At 43.8% G+C, this 14,003-nt stretch overlaps 1 protein-coding gene across 6 annotated transcripts in view; it reads left to right on the plus strand.

The window, feature by feature from the left end:
- The window catches only part of WNT4 (Wnt family member 4), a 142,580-nt gene that overhangs the window by 69,793 nt on the left and 58,784 nt on the right, over window positions 1-14,003 (plus strand). The window contains exon 1 of one of the 6 annotated variants that reach the window (XM_056542725.1): window positions 10,576-10,660. The exons of 4 other annotated variants lie outside the window; for them this stretch is intronic. In XM_056542725.1, the coding sequence (XP_056398700.1) occupies window positions 10,608-10,660 (53 nt within the window). In that variant the 5' untranslated portion in view covers window positions 10,576-10,607. Of the gene's footprint in view, window positions 1-10,575; window positions 10,661-11,443; window positions 11,463-14,003 lie in introns of those variants that run through there. One more of the 6 variants, XM_056542729.1, reaches the window with a different exon arrangement.

The following is a 14,003-nucleotide window of genomic DNA, read 5'->3' on the forward strand; positions in this document are numbered from 1 at the left end:
CCACAACTCCCAGCATGCCCGGACAGCCAACGGCTGTCCGGGCATGCTGGGAGTTGTAGTTTTGCAACAGCTGGAGGCACCCTGGTTGGGAAACACTAGGGAAGGCTGGGAGTTGTAGTTTTGCAATATGATATTGAGGTCCAATGCTGAGGATAGACAGTAAAAAAAGTCCCAGGATATCCTTTTAGGCATCGATTACCTATATACTAAGGTGGGGGTCTGATGTATCCCAGGAAGTCAATTAGACAGATTGCAGTACCAGGCATAGTTGTCTATACAAACTGCTGTGTCCCCTTATTGTGCCAATCATCTGGGATCCAGAAATTCAGATCAGACATTGATTTTTTTTTTTTTTTAATGAACTGGTGCCAGAAAGTTGAACAGATGTGTAAATTACTTCTATTGAAAAAATCTTTACCCTTCCAGTACTTTTTAGCAGCTGTATGCTACAGAGGAAATTCTGTTCTTTGTGAATTTCTTTTTTGTCTTGTCCACAGTGCTCTCTGCTGACACCTGATGCCCGTATCAGTAACTGTCCAGAGCAGGAGAAAATCCCCATAGCAAACCTTATGCTGCTCTGGACAGTTCCTGACACGGACAGAGAGCACTGTGGACAAGACAAAAAAGAAATTCAAAAAGAACAGAATTTCCTCGGTAGCAAACAGCTGCTAAAAAGTACAGGAAGGGTAAAGATTTTTTGAATAGAAGTAATTTTCAAATCCGTTTAACTTTCTGGCACCAGTTGACTTATAAAGACCAAAAAATAAATAAAATAAATTTCCACCGGAGTACCCCTTTAGGTCCTAGAGAACCCCTTAAATGGTCGCTCTGGTTTCAAACAATTTCCCTCCATGTGATAGCCTTGGCGATTCCTATCCTAGTATATTTATACATTGCCTCATTTACCAAAAAAAAACTAAATTCTTGGCCACGACATGCCTCACTTCTCCGAAATCCCTTGTTCAGTGCTTGTTGTTAAGCTCAGTCTGTCTCTAGTTACAGGGAGACCAAGACAGAACACAAGCAGTAGGGGCAGAGCTTAGCTATTGCTATGTACAGGAGCAAAAGAGCAAGCCTTGACTGTGTAGCTGCAGGGGTGTGGAAATTTTATGAAAAACTACTTGTCCACGGGACTAAAACGGAGCAAAATCTACTTGTCCCTCATGACGATCCACTTGCCCTGGTCAATTTTTGCTTTTGCATTCATGTTTTTTCCTCCTCGCCCGATAATAACCATAACTAACTACTATAATGATACATTTACATTTTTCCATAACATGCTTTGAAACAAAATATATATATATATATATATATTGGTGAAGTCATGGCGCCGCCGTACTTGTCATTGACTTTCAGGTTCAGCCCTGCTTGCCCAAAGCAGGGCTAAGGAACTGAAAAATTCACCATCCTGGCGCCCAGAACTGCATGTCCTGGGCGTCAGGCGATAGGAATTCCACATCCCTGAGCTGCAATTGCTAAGCTTGTCTACCTCCTCCAGGCGGAGTCTGAAATGTAAATCAAGGCTTCCCTGTCATCTCTGACCATCATTAAAGTTATGGGCAACTATCCCTTGTTTTTACTACTATATGTACACAGTTTTGCCTCCCCTTTCTCCTGCTTATTATCTTTGCCAGCAGTTTAGTGCTTAGTGTAACCCCTTCTTTGCTGTGCTGTTGTTTCTTTCATTTCTGCTCACATAGCACCTTGCAAAGCCAGAACATCAGTAACCACCTACTCCCCCCACATGCAGTCTCTAATACTGTACTGTCAATCATCCCACCAAATGCCATCTTTAATATAGTGCACTGTGTACATTTTCAGTCCAGCAGAGTGTAGGTCTGTACAGTCTAGTACACGTTCACCAGAACTGTCATGACATTGCAGTGAGGAGTATGTGCTGTGCATGGTCAGATAAGTAAGTAAGGGAAAGGAAGTGCATGTGTAAGTACGAGTGACAAACAGCTTAGTTTTTGTTTTACGGGAATTAAAAAAAATATCTGTGCACCATGGAGGGGCCTCTGCTGGGTTAATCTCACACAACCATGCAGGTTTTTCCAAAATCTTTTGAAACGACAGGTACGCTTTAAAGAGTCTTTTATATATCAGAGAAGCTCTGACGTTTTCCACTACAGCGTGTATCGGTAAATGGAGCAGAACAAGGAGCCATGATCTGTAGACAGAGGTTTAAGTTACATTTGGAAGAAATGTGTTTGTTTTATTGCATCAACTGTTAGCACACATGTCATTTCCACTAATGTGATGATCGCGAATCATACACAAAAGCACCATTGTTACGTAGCACCGATGAAAGACGGCAGCCTGGGGAGGTTACTACGGGATTTTATCATATTTTAGTACAATAAAGTAAAAAAAAAAAATTTGAAAATTAAAAAAAAAATGTAGATCTGTTCCTGACAAAGAAACCAGTTTGATATCATCATCGGCCACAATCCCTGAGGTTGGACAACTGACCCATGAGCATTGTTAAAGGGGTACTCTTTTTTTTAAATCAACTAGTGCCAGAAAGTTAAAGGGGTATTCCAGGCAGAAACTTTTTTTTATATATCAACTGGTGTACCCCAAGGTTCAGTACTGGGCCCGCTGCTGTTTAATTTATTTATCAATGATATAGAGGATGGCATTAATAGCTCTGTTCCTATCTTTGCAGATGACACCAAGCTTTGTAGCACGGTACAGTCTATAGAGGATGTGCATAAGTTACAAGATGACTTGGATAGACTAAGTGTCTGGGCATCCACTTGGCAAATGAGGTTCAATGTGGATAAATGTAAAGTTATGCATCTAGGTACTAATAACCTGCAGCGTCGTATGTCTTAGGGGGGATTAAACTGGCAGAGTCACTGGTAGAGAAGGATCTGGGTGTACTTGTAGATCACAGACTACAGAATAGCATGCAATGTCAGGCTGCTGCTTCCAAAGCCAGCAGGATATTGTCATGTATCAAAAGAGGCATGGACTCAAGGGACAGGGACATAATACTCCCCCTTTATAAAGCATTGGTACGGCCTCATCTGGAATATGCTGTTCAGTTTTGGTCGCCTGTTCATAAAAGGGACACTGCGGAGTTGGAAAGGGTGCAGAGACGCGCGACTAAACTAATATGGGGCATGGAACATCTTAGCTATGAGGAGCGATTAAAGGAGTTACAATTGCTTAGTCTTGAGAAGAGACGTTTAAGGGGGGATATGATAAACATATATAAGTATATTAATGGCCCATACAAAAAATATGGAGAAAAACTGTTCCAGATTAAACCGCCCCAAAGGACGAGGGGGCACTCTCTCCGTCTGGAGAAGAAAAGGTTTAGTCTAAAGGGGCGGCACGCCTTCTTTACCGTGAGGACTGTGAATTTATGGAACGGTCTACCTCAGGAACTGGTCACAGTAGGAACAATTAACAGCTTTAAAGCAGGGTTAGATACATTCCTGGAACAAAATAACATTAATGCTTATGCAGAATTATAAAACTACATCCCTTTCCCTTATCCCCTTACATCCTTCCCTTCAATCCCCTGGTTGGACTTGATGGACGTATGTCTTTTTTCAACCATACTAACTATGTAACTATGTAACTGGCTCCGGAAAGTTAAACAGATTTGTAAATGACTTCTATTAAAAAATCTTTACCCTTCCAGTACTTTTTAGTGGCTGTATGCTACAGAGGAAATTATTTTCTTTTTGAATTTCTTTCTTGCTTTGTCCACAGTGCTCTCTGCTGACACCTCTGTCCGTGTCAGGAACTGTCCAGAGCAGCATAGGTTTGCTATGGGGATTTTCTTGACAGTTCCTGATACGGGCATCAGATGTCAGCAGAGAGCACTGGGGACAAGACAAAAAAGAAATTCAAAAAGAAAAGAATTTCCTCTGTAGCATACAGCTGCTAAAAAGTACTGGAAGGGTAAATATTTTTAATAGAAGTAATTTACAAATCTTTTTAACTTTCTGGCACCAGTTGATTTAAAAAAAAAAAAATCCCACCGGAGTACCCCTTTAAGTAGAGAAAGGGGAGAGCCGCTCAGCTCACTCACCACATAGCTCAGTTGAGTTCTCGTACGGATATGCCAAGTTTCAGAAGCGCTGGAGCTCGGAGAAACGGGCCGCCTGCCCGTGTATCATACTGAAGAAACAATGGAAGGTGTCCAGCTTCACAGCAAACTGTTAAAAGGTTCAAGCTTTAAAGGGGTTATCCAGGAAAAAACTTTTTTATATATATATATATATATCAACTGGCTCCCGAAAGTTAAACAGATTTGTAAATGACTTCTATTAAAAAATCTTAATCCTTTCAGTACTTATGAGCTTCTGAAGTTAAGGTTGTTTTCTGTCTAAGTGCTCTCTGATGACACCTGTCTCGGGAACCACCCAGTTTAGAAGAGGTTTGCTATGGGGATTTGCTTCTAAACTGGGCGGTTCCCGAGACAGGTGTCATCAGAGAGCACTTAGACAGAAAACAACCTTAATTTCAGAAGCTCATAAGTACTGAAAGGATTAAGGTTTTTTAATAGAAGTAATTTACAAATCTGTTTAACTTTCTGGAGCCAGTTGATATATATATATAAAAGTTTTTTCCTGGATAACCCCTTTAATGTATTCCATAAAAAAAAAAACATGGTGGTACGTGATAAAAACAACCGCCCGACGCGTTTTTGACCTATAATAAGTCCTTAATCATGGCATGGCCATGATTAAGGACTTATTATAGGTCCGAAATGCGTCGGTGCGGTTGTTTTTATCACATACCACCATGTTTTTTTTTTTGGGGGGGGGGGGGGGGGAATACATTAAATCTTGAACCTTTTAACAGTTTTCTGAGAAGCTGGATACCTTCCATTGTTATCCCTTTAAGTAGGTTGTGTATATGCCATTATTCTGCGGTGTGTCAGTCTTCACTGCTGGTCTGGAATTTTGTCCATGAACCAGGGACGTGCACAGACATTTTGGGAGGCAGGGCTAAACTTAAAAAAAAAAAAAGGGGGGGGGGGGGCACTTCTTATAATTATTTGTATATAAGGCCACATAATGATGCCAGACTGCCCAGGGCACTTATAGGGGGAACATCGAGGCCCCCTTTCTAGTCAACCTGTGTAGGTCCCTGTCAGGAACCAATCCAAGTCTCTATGCCCGGACATAGGATGGTGCAGTCTGATTTGTGGATATAGCTGTGTTGGGTCATATGGTATGTTTATAGGGTGTTATTTTATAGGGTTGGATTCTTCAGTGGGTAAATACGGATGGTTGTCAATGACAAATAGATCGAGTTTGGTGCCTTCTCTCGGAAATCCTTTTAAAGTGATGACGAAAAGCCATTCCGGTGATGGTTGGTATTGAATAACCTATTTCTCTCGCTGACGGATTGATATGTGACATTTGCATTCTACGTTTCTGACTTGTACCTCATGTCTGAACTAGACTAAGTAATCCATTATAGCAGTGTTTCCCAACCAGTGTGCCTCCAGCTGTTGCAAAACTACAACTCCCAGCATGCCCGGACAGCCGAAGGCTGTCCGGGCATGCTGGGAGTTGTAGTTTTGCAACAGCTGGAGGCGCACTGTTTGGGAGACACTACATTATGGGTTTATTGTATGTATGCATTAGTATCATTGCCCTCTTATCAGGCCCACAACTATGGTATGGAGGCTAAGAACTGCCGGTGCCAAATACCTTAAATAGGTGTTTGCAGGTACAGTTGTCCTTGGATTACCACTTTGTGTCTCAGTCTTCAGTATTTTTCGGGCTATGTGGCACAGGCATATTGGGTGGGGTCAACTTGGTTGCCGAATGGAGGTGCACAATGGAATGGCAGTGGTGAAGTGGATCCGCTGGACCTGTGTGGATGATGGCGTGGGCCGTACCAGGGAGTGGAGTCTAAGGTGCTGCTGGTTTTCACCAGAGCCTGCCGCAAAGCGGAATGGACTTGCTGTGGCAGGCAGCACCCAGGTCGCTACCCCTGATACGACTCGTCCACACAGGCTGCCGAGGTGATGCCTGGCGCAGGAAGCATGAGGCAAACTCGAAGTCTGGACAGGCAAGAGGTCAGGGCAAGCGGAACAGGAGCGTAGTCAGGAACGTAGCTAGGGGGTCAGAAGGCAGGCGGCACAGGAGCAAGGTCAGGTCCCAGAGCAAGTGGTCAGGTACACAGTAAGACAATACACAACGGGAATGCTCTCTCTTAGGCTAGTGAGCACAAAGGGGTCAAGAGGAAGTGTGGGGTTAAACAAGGTCAGGACCGGACAAGCACCAATCAATGGTGTGCTGGCCCTTTAAATCACAGGAAGTCAGAGCGCACCCTAGGAGGCGGGGACACATGCGCCGGCGGCCAGGGAAAGCGGAGGGGACAGAGATGCAGGTAGGTGAGTGACGGCCGCGGTGTTCGCATGCAGGCGCGTCCCGCGATGCAAAGTGCAGCAGAGCCAGCATGGGTGGACGGGGCAGGACTGCTCTCGTGGCCACCGAATCTGGCCGCAGCGCTACTCGTAACACATAAAAAGATGGGGAAGGTAACAGAGCAGTCAGTTATCACATAAAGAGTCCATTCTGATATTACTTAGGGCAGAGGCAAAGCTGGTGGTGGGGAAGGGGCTGCATAGGGCGCCAGCGGAAAGTTGTAATTATAAAGTTTTAAAGCGTACCTGTCATATTACAGACAAAAAATATTTCTTCTATACGTTACTTACTAGGTCATGCAGATTCTTTACATGTCTTTATTATTTGTCTAGCTTCTATATTTGGTTAACAAATCCCTCTGTTCTGCTGCTCACTCATTCTGAAATCCACTGCTCAGGAAGGGCCGTGTCCTAAGCAAGCACTGAGCCCACCCTCACTTGCCATGTATTCACTTCCTCCCTGTGTCTGCTGTGCTAGTTCTCTTTATCCAATCACTGCAGGATGTTCTGTCACCCCCTCCTCTCTAGACAGGACATAGACAGGACAGGAGTGAGCACAGATGAGTTCTAGTCCCGCCCTCACTTCCTGGACTTTGTCCCAGCCTGTGCTTCAGCTGGGACAAAGATGATGCTGCAGCCGGACAAGGATTATGTTTCTGGATGGTATGGGGAGCCCTAGTGGTCTTTTTTTATAAGCCCTGATTTCTATAAAAAAAATATATTCATTTTTCTTGTGAAGTATATTATATATTAGCGATTGACCGATATCGATTTTTTTAGGACCGATACCGATAATCTGTGACCTTTCAGGCCGATAGCCAATAATTTATACCGATACCCACCCGGCCCCGCAGAAGCCGCTGCAGATCAATGATTTAAAGTGGGCGCTTTAAATCAATGAACTGCAGCGGCTTTTGCGGGGCCAGAGACCGCCGCCGCCACCCGCTTCTCTCCCCCTGTCTGTCCTGGGGTCCTCCGTAGTCCAACCACCACCGCCGCTGCCCCATTGCCTCCCCCATCCCCGGTTTTATAATTACCTGTTCCCGGGATCCGCGCTACTTCTGGCTCAGGTGGCGTCCTGAGCTGTCACTGTGCGCACTGACGGTGACGTCGCGTTGAGGACGTCACTCGTCATTGCGCTCCGCTGCGCAGCGCACAGGATGCCGCAGGAGCCAGAAGTAGCACAGACCCCGGGAACAGGTAATTATAAAATCGGGGAGGCAATGGGGCGGCGGTGGCGGCTGTCTCTGGCCGGGGAGGCGTGGCGGGGTGGGCCATTATCGGCATAATGGCAAGGTAATTGCCGATACCGATAGTGTCCAAAATCGTGAATATCGTCCAAACCGATAATCGGTCGATCCCTATTATATATGTTAATGTTTTGACAAGAAGTAAAATATATAAAGAGTTTTTGATTCTGACAGTGCCCATGTCAGAGCTGGATGAGCAAAAAAAAGCGCCATTCTTGTCTGGTATTGCAGTCTTCACTTCAATGGAGCTAAGCTGCAGTACCTGTCCAAACCCATAAGAGTGGAGTGGCGCTGTTCCTTAAAAGTAAACAGCCCTTTTTTTTTTTTTCTTATGTTCGGCTGTTCGGGAATGTATTTTTATGGGGCGGATCTATGGTCGGATTTTACTATTCACTATCACGTAGCCTAGAATATGTTGAGCAGCTTTTGCTTTAGACTAATGGAAGCCAACATGCGATTGATAGCAGCGTGTCTATGTTTCCCCAGTGTCTCCATTTCCTTATTGCTGGAAAAGTGATCTCTCCATGTTATCATGCTAAGCATTTGTAAAATTATTTGGCACAGGTCGGGTTGCAGTGGAAAGCCAGTTCCTATCCCGCTTCACGCTGACAGTTCTTCGGCTTCAGATTTCTGCAGGGGAAAAAAAAAAAATTGTCAAGTTTACTCCGGCGAGTGTTTGTTGTTTTTTCCGCCACTTGTATTCACTGCTTATAGTAAATCCCACTGTTTCCCAACCAGTGTGCCTCCAGCTGTTGCAAAATTACAACTCCCAGCATGCCCGGACAGCCAACGGCTGTCCGGGCATCCTGGGAGTTGTAGTTTTGCAACAGCTGGAGGCACGCTGTTTGGGAAACACTGGGACATCCATTTTAAGCTAGACTCAACATCAGAACATATCTCTGTTAAAGGGGTACTCCGTTGGAAAACATTTCTTTTTAAACTACTGGTGCCAAAAAGTTAAACAGATTTGTAAATTACTTATATTAAAAAATCTTAATCCTTCCAGCACTTAGCTGCTGTATCCTCCTGACGAAATTGTGTAGTTCTTTCCAGTCTGACCACAGCGCTCTCGGCTGCCACCTCTGTCCATTTCAGGAACTGTCCAGAGCAGGAGAGGTTTGCTATGGGGATTTGCTCCTAAAATGGACAGAGGTGTCAGCCGAGAGCGCTGTGGTCGGACAGAAAAGAAATTCAAAAAGAAAAAAACTTCCTGTGGAGCATACAGCAGCTGATAAGTGCTGGAAGGATTAAGATTTTGAAATAGAAGTAATTTACAAATCTGTTTAACTTTCTGGCATCAGTTGATTTAAAAAAAATGCTTTCCACTGGAGTACCCCTTAAATGGGTATTAACCCCTTAAAGGAGATCTGCTGGAAAAAAAAACTAACTCTGGCTTTGGGGACCACCATACAAGATACGGTATGCTATACGGTACCGGGATACCACATATATATATATATATATATATATATATATATATATATATACACACACACATTTATATATGTAATTTCATTTTTGTTTTTTTCCCTCCTCAGCTTTTAAGATACATTACACTTTTTATTTTTCCATCCACAGACCCATATGAGGGCTTGTATTTTGCATGACCAAAATTGTACTTTGTAAGGACACCTTTCAGTTGACCATAAAATGTATGAAATTGAAATGTTACTTTTTGTGGAGGGGAGGGAGAAAGAAAAAAATTTACTAAACACAATTTTACAGATGGGTTTCGTTTTTATGCAGTGCATTTTACGGTCGAACTGACATTTTATCTTTATTATGTAGGACGATACGAAGAAAACGGTACCCATGTTTACATGCTTGTCTGTTATGGTACTAAAAAAAATAAAAAAATAAAAAAGTCACATTTTCAACAATTTAAATATTCTTAAAATTGCCCTATTCTGACTCTTATAACTTTTTGTTATTTTCCCATATACAGGGCTGTATGAGGGTCATTTTTGTTTTTGCGCCGTGATCTGTAGTTTTTATCGCTATTCTAGTTTTGATAGGACTTTGTGATCACTTTTTATTCCATTTTTTTGGGTTGTGATGTGATCAAGTTGTAACCAAAAATTAGCAATTTTGGGATTTGGTGTTTTTTTTTTTTTTTTTTACATTTACGCCGTTTACGGTAAGGGGTCATATTATTTGCATATTTTTTTAGAGTTTAAATCCGTATATAAAACCTTATGGTTTTCATTGACTACAATACTATATAAAGCTTTATATGGTGAATATACAGTTTTAAAACAGTAGATAAACTGTGGTCGGACACATTTTATTGTTCAGCAAAAAAAACCACAATGAACCGCAACCGTGCCAAACTGTACAAAACCAGATGCGATTTCTTATTATGTTTTCTCAATGCCAGTCTATGGAAATACTTTTCTATGCAGTCTTATAGTATAAAACCATATACCAGTGGTCTTCAACCTGCGGACCTCCAGATGTTGCAAAACTACAACTCCCAGCATGCCCGGACAGCCATCGGCTGTCCGGGCATGCTGGGAGTTGTAGTTTTGAAACATCTGGAGTTCCACAGGTTCAAGACCACTGCCATATACAGTTGCTATATACATAAACCATGGTGTGAATGCACTCTTAGATTGCAACAATGGGGGAGATTTATTAAAGGGGTACACTGGAAAACATTTTTTTTATTTTTTTTTTATCAACTGGTGCCATAAAGTTAAACAGATTTGTAAATGACTTCTATTTAAAAATCTTAATCCTTCCAGTACTTATCAGCTGCTGTATGCTCCAGAGGAAGTTGTTTTCTTTTTGAATTTCTTTTCTGTCTGACCACAGTGCTCTCTGCTGACACCTCTGTCCGTGTCAGGAACTGTCTGTCCAGAGTAGGAGCAAATCCCCATAGCAAACCTATCCTATCTCTGGACAGTTCCTGACATGGACAGAGGTGTCAGCAGAGAGCACTGTGGTCAGACAGAATGGAAATTCAAAAAAGAAAAGAACTTCCTGTGGAGCATACAGCAGCTGATAAGTACTGGAAGGATTAAGATTTTTAAATAGAATTCATTTACAAAATCTGTTTAAACTTTCTGGCACCAGTTGATTTAAAAAAAGAAAAAAAAAATTCAAGCGGAGTTCCCCCTTTAAGACCTGTGCAGAGGAAAAGGTGACCAGTTGCCCATAGCAACCAATCAGATCGCTTCTTTCATTTTTCAGAGGCCTTTTATAAAGTGAAAGAAGCGACCTGATTGGTTGCTAAGGGCAACTGTCCGACTTGTCCTCTGCACAGGTTGTAATGGATCTCAGTTATGATAATTGTTAAGGGGGGAATTCATCATTAGTAGTAGAGCAGTTGTGTTGTCTATGAGGGAGATTTATCAAAACCTGTCCAAGTTGCCCATAGCAACCAATCAGATCGCTTCTTTCACTTTTGAAAAGGCCTCTGAAAAATGAAAGCAGCGATCTGATTGGTTGCTATGGGCAACACAGCTACTTTTTCTCTGGACAGGTTTTGATAAATCTCCCCCTATATTAGGCTCAAATATTTGCGCAATGGCTTTTTAAAATGTATTTATTTATTTTTATTTTTTTGCGCCAAAATGTTGCGCCTTTTCACATGTTGTGGCTGTAAATGCTTTTGTAGTAGGGTTGTTTAACGATTTCCTTGTTTAGCCCTACCGGGGCCAAGTACTTGTCAAACACATCTTTTCGGCGAAGCTGTGATTTGCAGTGGTCACATATTTAAGAACTGCGCACTTTTACATTTAGGCTTCAATTTTTTTGGCGTAATGCATGACATGACATTTTTGGGGCAAGTCTACACCATCAATTAGGTAAGGTGCGTGGACTTTTGCCTAATTTAACAAATGGTGTGCGCCTTTAGGATGCGTTCTCGAGTAATTCCTCTTGAATTCTCCGCTCCAAATGAATGCACATCTCCTCTGCCCATTGACTTTAAAGGGGTACTACCCTGCTGACAACTTATCCCCTATCTAAAGGATAGGGGATAAGTTGCCTGATCACGCGGGGGCGGGGGGACCCCCGCAATCTCGCACGCAGCGCCCGCTCTCATCACGCCCTGGAGCGAACATCCGCTCCTGGTCTGATGATGGGGCCGGTGATCGTGAAGTCACAGCTCCGCCCCCCCGTGTGACATCACGCTCCGCCCCCTCAATGCAAGTCTATGGCAGGAGCGAGACAACTGTCTCGCCCCCTGCCATAGACCTACATTGAGGGGCGGAGCGTGATGTCCCATGGGGGCGGAGCCGTGATGCCACAATACTCCGGCCCCGCGGTCATCAGGCAGTCATCAGACCCGGGGTGGTGTTCGAGATCACTGGACCCCTTTAGATAGGGGATAAGTTGTCAGCACGGTAGTACCCCTTTAATGTTTTTTCCGTTGTCCTGTTCACACTGCAGTAAATTCCTCTTGAATTCCTCAGTGTGAACGCACCCTTATGATCAAATTTGGCGCAAGTATACAAAAACCAAAGGTGACCCAAGCAATCCATGACATCAGTCATCTCCAAACTGTGAACCACCAAATGTTGCAAAACTACAACTCCCAGCAAACTCTGCATAACTACAACTCCCAGCATGCCCGGACAGCCAATGGCTGTCCGGGCATGCTGGGAATTGTAGTTTTGCACAGTTTGCTTTTCGTTGGGTTTCAATCTCATTAGAAATTTTGCTAATATCAAATTTTTTTTTAAATAATTTCACAGTAATATTTCAGGGAAATGTATTCATGTAATTTCCCAGTTTCTGGCATCAGATAGTTGTAAATATTTGCACAAATTTTTGTGCCCAAAAAAAATTGTGACTTTCTGGGCCGTTTATGCCGTGCACGCCAAAAAAAAAAAAAGTGGGCATCCCTTCACTCCAAAGGGAGTCACATTTGTATAAATGACACCAATTTACAATAAGCATAAATTATAATAGGAATCTACACCAACTTATAGCTAATGTAAATTTCTTGAGCAGCTACAGATGCGACGGATTTATTGAGAGGCGGGATTTTACCTGCGGCATGTGAAACGCCATTTTAAGTCATTCTGCCCCATTGTGTCTATGATACGATCTGTGATTGGTCAGATAGAAATCAGCCTCAGTGGTCAAGACACTTAGGGGATCATGTACTACTCTAAAGCCGCACATTTTTTGCGCACAAACGGCGAAATTGCTCAAATACGCAGAGACGTGAAAAGTTTTGATCAGTCAGGGTTGGAATCACTTGCACTACAGAGGCTTTAGAGCAGAGGTCTTCAAACTGTGGCCCTCCAGATGTTGCAAAACTACAACTCCCAGCATGCCCGGACAGCCAACGGCTGTCCGGGCATGCTGGGAATTGTAGTTTTGCAACATCTGGAGGGCCACAGTTTGAAGACCACTGCTTTAGAGACTCAGCAGGCAATAGGCTGAGCGACACTGTGACATGTGGCCCCATAACCAGGAAGAAGACCAGGGCCGGGGGCATGTTTCCGATTTGTCCTAGTGCCTAGTGGTCCTAGTGTATGGTGTCCATTTTGGGACATCGTCAGTTGTCAGCCGTAACTCCGTCCCACGTCAGGTGAAACAGCGTCCCGCCTCCTCCCTTGGACCAATCTCCGTCAGGCGTCAGCCGCAACTCCCTCCTCCCCCCTCCTTCATCCAAAACTCCCTCATCCGAAACTCTGTCATCCCTCAGATGAAAAACCTTCCTGCCGTGTAGCAGAGCCAAGTCCGTGTCGGCTCTCTGCTATACTGGTTCTGCTGTACACGCTATTCAGTGTCGGCTCTGCTATACAGACTCTGTAGTACGTGTAGTGTCCGTAGTACACATGCAAGTTTCACAGTTTCGACTCTGCTATACATGCCGTGCAGCGTCGGCTCTGAGTTGGGTCTGAGGAAGAACCGTCTGAGGGATGACAGCGTTTTGGACGAGGGAGTTTCGGATGAGGGAGGAGGGAGTTGCGGCTGACAACTGACGGAGGATTGGTCCGAGAGAGGAGGCGGGATGCTGTTTCGCCTGATGGGGAACGGAGTTGTAGCTGACGACTGACGGCGATTGATCCGAGGGAGGAGGCGGGACGCTGTTTCACCTAACGCGGGACGGAGTTATGGCTGACGACTGACAATGTCCTAAAATGGACGCCATACTAGTGAATGAGTACTTGTACTGAAATGCAGGAAAAGACAATAGATTACATTTTATACCCCCTGTTCCCTTCCCCCCATCATCTAGAGTCATCAAAAACAGCATCCAACCTCAAAATCGAGATAGGCTTCATGAGTACAGGTCTATGGCAGCGTCCAAACCTTTCACCAACAGATGATGTGTGTTGGTGTTTTGGCATGTTGGTTCTTTTAGGCTCCACCTTATAGAGCTGTCTGGC

Source organism: Hyla sarda, chromosome 10 (genome assembly GCF_029499605.1).
Source record: "Hyla sarda isolate aHylSar1 chromosome 10, aHylSar1.hap1, whole genome shotgun sequence".
Taxonomy (NCBI): domain Eukaryota; kingdom Metazoa; phylum Chordata; class Amphibia; order Anura; family Hylidae; genus Hyla; species Hyla sarda.